A 6000-nucleotide genomic window follows, 5' to 3' on the forward strand; every position below is an offset into this window, starting at 1 on the left:
TTCTTGAGAAATGGAAAAATTGAAAGAAGTAGTGGTAAAATCCTTCCTAAATTTACAAAAGTTTACAAGCCTTGTAAACATCACCTTTACAATCGTTGTAAATGTTTGTAAATATGACATTTAAATTTTGTAAATTTTTGTAAATCACCATTTTTTTTCTTGTGTCAGTACCTACCCTCATCGCCATACACCAGTGAATACTCGGGTTAGAACCGCTCTTCAGCAAAGCACGCTTGTCGTAAGAGGTGACAAACGGGATCAGGTGGTCACGCTCGCTGTATAAGTTGACTCATATCATCGTATCCCAGTCGATTAGAGGTGTAACGATACGGGTGCCTCGCCATACGATACATAATTATCTCGATACTGGGGTCAGGATACGATAAGTATCGCAATACGGCATTTTCAACATTTTGTGCTTAACAAACTTTCATTAGCTTAATGGGAACTTGTCTGATGTTGAAACCATAGTTCAATGAAAATCTGAAAACAATTAATCTAAGTCATTTCTGTTATAGGTAGAGATTAATGAAAAAGGACAACTGCCCATCACTCACTCTCAACAAGTCATGTTTGCTGTTTTGTGCAAGAGACTAATGTGCTCAGACTCAAAATAATAATCAATATGAGTAAAGAAAACCAAATCGACATAAAATCACATGAATCAAGTATCGAAGTTTTCCGACGATGCACCAGTGCATCGGTGACTCGTGACATCCCTAGCATCGATGTCATCACTGAATTGTCTGATCAGGTCTCGATTGTTTACAGATCGCCACCATATAGCTGGAGTATTGATGAGTGTTGCGTTAAACCAAACTCACTCAGTAACATACTCACCTCACGTGGTCGGCGTTGGAAATGTCAGCAAGGTGTTTTTCCTTTCAGCTGATCTCCCTCGGGCTGCTGGCTGTGGGTGGAATACTGAAGTATATGCCAGGGACACTCATGGACTTCCTGCTGGCTGGAGCACAGTCAGCTTTACCTACTGCACCAACGGGTCCCAAAGGCGTAACCTTACCTTCAGACTTCCTACCTCAGACACTCAACTTCTTGCCCATGGTCGATGATGTTGCGATGGTGCTGCTGGTTCTGGGCGCCGTGCTGTTCTGCATCTCCTTCCTGGCGTGCTGTGGAGCGTGTTATAAATGGAGGCCGCTACTAATCCTGGTTAGTCCCAGCACATAGACAGCCATGACAACAACACTAATACCTGAAGAAAATAGCACATTGTCCAAATTTCAGGACTGATATTTTCACCTGCATGCAGAATTGTGCCACCAGACCTGTATACATTCCTTACATATTTTCAAACTTATACTCTCACCAAAACTTGTGTCCTGATATGTACAAAGATCATTAGCCAGAAATGTATTCTCCCGGCTCTTTTCATCTGTAACCTCTCCTGTCGTGCCACCTATATGTATACATGTATTCACACCTGTACTCACACCTATTTGTATGGTTGTATTCACAGTTGGAGTGATACCCGTATTCACATCTGTATGTACACATGTTTTCACACTTGTAGCCAAACCTGTATGTACACCTGTATTCACACCAGTAATGCAACTTGTATTCACACATGTAGTCCAAACTATATGTATTCCAGTATCCAAACATGTATTCACACCTGTATTCACACCTATATGTATGGTTGTATTCACAGTTGACGTGATACCCGTATTCACATCTGTATGTACACCTGTTTTCACACTTGTAGCCAAACCTGTATGTACACCTGTATTCACACCAGTAATGCAACTTGTATTCACACATGTAGTCCAAACTATATGTATTTAAGTATCCAAACATGTATTCACACCTGTAGTCACGCCTACATGTATACCTGTAGTTATGCCTGTAGTTCCACTTGTATGTAAACCGGTATTCACACCTTTACTCCACCTGTATGCACACCTGCATTCACACCCGCATGCACACTTGTAGTCCCACTTGTATGTACACCAGCATTCACGCTTCTAGTCCCACCGGTATATACAAATGTATTAATACCTGCAGTCCCACCTGTAAGTAACCTCATCTGCCTGCCCACTTGTATGTATACCTGTACTCACGCCTGTATGTACACATGTATGGACACAAGTATTGACAGGTGTGGTCTCCCCTGTATGTACACATGTATGTTGAACTGTATTCACACCTGTAGTGTCTACGTGTGTGTACTAGCGCCTGCATATATATACAGCTGTTATCATATCTGTAGTACCACTTGTATGTACAGTTCTATTTACACCTGTAATCTGCATTCCATGTACAACTGTATTCACATCTTTAGTCCCACCTACATGTAACCTGTACTCACGCCTCTATGTACACATATATGTGTAGCGGCCATACAATTTCCGAGTTCCGTGCTGGGATTCGAACGACGGACCTTCTGATCCGAAGTCTGACGCCTGGTCCACATGACCAAAGAGGTTAACCCCGTCAACAAGCTGACAAGATAAGGATGTCATCTGTAGGATGACTCCACGCCCTGCTATATATGCATACCTGTATTCACACCTGTAGTCCCACCTGTGTGTGTACCTGAAATTATGTAGCAGGGTAAAGGGATAGTTCTGTTTTCAATGACGACCAACCCCTGCTGGGGCAGGGTAGTCCACCTGCATGTATACCTGTACCCATACCAGTATATACACATGCATGCACGTCTGTATTTACTCCTGTAATCCAACCTCTATGTACATCTGTATTCACACATGTATACCTGTATTCACACCTGTATGTACGTGTATTCACACCTATAAGTATACCTGTATTCACACCTGTAATTACTGGTTACAGTTTACTATTGTCATGATTCTCCTCATCCTGAGTATAGCGGTCGTCGGCGCCCTGTTTCTCGTCAAGGACTCTGTGGTACGTACATCATCTTCAAACTACTGACATCTTTTTACTATTTCACCCACTACTTACTAGTGCACTTACTGCAACATACTTACCAGACACACTCTCAAAACATCACCAAAAAGAAGTATTCACACACACATAAACAAACAAACAACAACATACACACACACAAATACACACACAAACACACTTACAATTACCAGACACACTCTCACCACGTATAAACTCACCACCCCTATGTATTACATGTATTATACTCACACATATCACTCACACACACACTTACACTTACCAGACACACTCTCACCACATATCCACTCACTACACTTATGTATTGTGTATCATACTCACACGTATCACACAAATACACACACATTTACACTTACCAGACACACTCTCACGACATATCCACTAACCACACTCGTGTATTATGTATTATACCCATACACACCACACACACACTCACACACACACAGGCACACACCGGCACACACACTTGCACTTACCAGACACACTCTCACGACATATCCTGTCATGAGTATTATGTATTATGTATTACACTCATACATACCACACACACACAACACACACGCACTTACACTAAGCAGACACACCCTCACCACCCTCATGTGTTATATCTATTATACTCATAGATACCACACTCTCACAGGCAGTCACACACTGACACTTACCAGACACATTCTCACCACGTACTCTCACCACCCCCATGTATTATATGTATTACACTCATACATACCACACACACACACAACACACACGCACTTACACTAAGCAGACACACCCTCACCACCCTCATGTGTTATATCTATTATACTCATAGATACCACACTCTCACAGACAGTCACAAACTGACACTTACCAGACACATTCTCACCACGTACTCTCACCACCCCCATGTATTATATGCATTATACTCACACATAACACACACACACACACACACACACACACACACACACACACACACACACACACACACACACACACCACATACACTTACAATTACCAGAAACACTGTCACCACACATCCGCTCTCTACACTCATGTATTGTGTACTATACTCACACACACACACTTTCAATTGCCTCAAACACTCTCACGACACATCCACTCACCACACCCGTGTATTATGTATTATACTCATACACACCATACACACACACACACCCTTATATTTACCAGACACACTCTGACCACATATCCACCCACCACCCACACATTGTGTATTACACTCATACATATCACACACGTAAACACACACACACGACATCTCCACTTACTCACTCATGTATTGTGTATTATACCCATACCACACACACACAACATACACACGCACACAGAGGCACACACTTGCACTTACCAAACACACTCTCACCACGTATCCACTCACCACCCTCATGTATTGAACTCATACATACCACACACACAGACACACACACAAACACACACACACACATGATGTATTATACTCATACATATCACACACATACACACGCACAACACACACACACACACACACACACACACACTTACACTAACCAGACACACTCTCACCACATATCCACTCACTACACTCATGTATTATGTATTATACCCATACATACAACACACTCACTCACACACACACGCAAACAGGGGCACACACTTATACTTACCAGACACACTCTCACGACATATCCTCCCACCACACTCATGTATTATACTCATACATACCATGTACACACACACACACACAAGCACACACACACACACACTTACACTTAGCAGACACTCTCTCACGACATATCCTCTCACTAGACTCATGTATTATGTATTATTCTCATACATATCACACACATACACCACATACACCACATATGCACTCACCACCCTCGTGTGCTATATGCATTATATTCATAGATACCACACACTCACTCACTCACACACTTACACTTTCCAGTCAAACTCTCACCATCTTCATGTATTATATGTATTATATTCATACATACCACACACACTTGCAATTACCAGACACATTCTCACCAGGTAACCACAAACCACTCTCATGTATTATATGTATTAAACCCATACATACCACACACGCACACATACACAGGGACACACATATTTACCAGACACACTCTCACGACATATCCTCTCAGCACCCTCATGTATTACACTCATACAAATCACACACACACACTTAAACTAACCAAACACACTCTCACCACATATCCACTCACTACACACATGTACTGTTTATTATACTTATACATATCACACAAATACACACACACACACACACACACACACACACACGAAACGAACACGCGCGCATACAAACACTCACACTTTTAGCACAATCACATATTTACCACACCTAAAGTTGCCACATATACACACCGCCTTCACCCACTCTTACACACACTTACAAGACGAACACGCACACGCAAGTACACAGTTCTCACATACAGTCTCTCACTTACCAAAAACGCCCATACACTGATGTGCCACATACACAAACCCATGCAAACACACTTACTACATTCTTTTACAATACACACACACACACGTATTCACACGCTCACACTCGTACCATACACACACACACTTACCACTATCATACACTCACTTACCACACGCAAATACACCTACTTAACACACGCACAGTCATGTAAAAGTTACTACACACACACACACCAAACGACCATGCGCACACGTACGCGCACACTTTTACTACAATTACACAGTTACTACACACACATTCACCTACGACACACACACACACACACACACACACACATCACAATCGTATACAAGTTACTACATAAACGCACATGCACACTTTTACTACAACTACGCAGTTACTACATACACACGTAAAGTCACATTTAATGCACATACTTACCCCTCACTCACAGTCTTACCACACAAGTACACTCACTTACGGCACACACACTAATCTATCACAGACACAGCTACCACAGAGAGAGAGAGAGAGTGAGAGAGAGAGAGAGAGAGAGAGTGTGTCTTACCACACACTCAGCAAACTCCTAAATTCACTTACCACGCACACCTTCTTACCACAGGCACACTTACAACCCTCACACACTCTCCACACTC

The 6000-nt window shown here is 42.2% G+C and overlaps 1 protein-coding gene across 1 annotated transcript in view; it reads left to right on the top strand.

Annotated features, from left to right (window-relative positions):
* The window catches only part of LOC137286288 (tetraspanin-9-like), a 30623-nt gene that overhangs the window by 9950 nt on the left and 14673 nt on the right, over nucleotides 1-6000 (top strand). The window contains exons 3-4 of the mRNA XM_067818061.1: nucleotides 889-1170; nucleotides 2812-2886. Coding sequence (XP_067674162.1) covers nucleotides 889-1170; nucleotides 2812-2886 — 357 coding nt within the window. The remainder of the gene's footprint in view (nucleotides 1-888; nucleotides 1171-2811; nucleotides 2887-6000) is intronic.

Source organism: Haliotis asinina, chromosome 1 (assembly GCF_037392515.1).
Source record: "Haliotis asinina isolate JCU_RB_2024 chromosome 1, JCU_Hal_asi_v2, whole genome shotgun sequence".
NCBI classification, from domain to species: Eukaryota; Metazoa; Mollusca; class Gastropoda; order Lepetellida; family Haliotidae; genus Haliotis; species Haliotis asinina.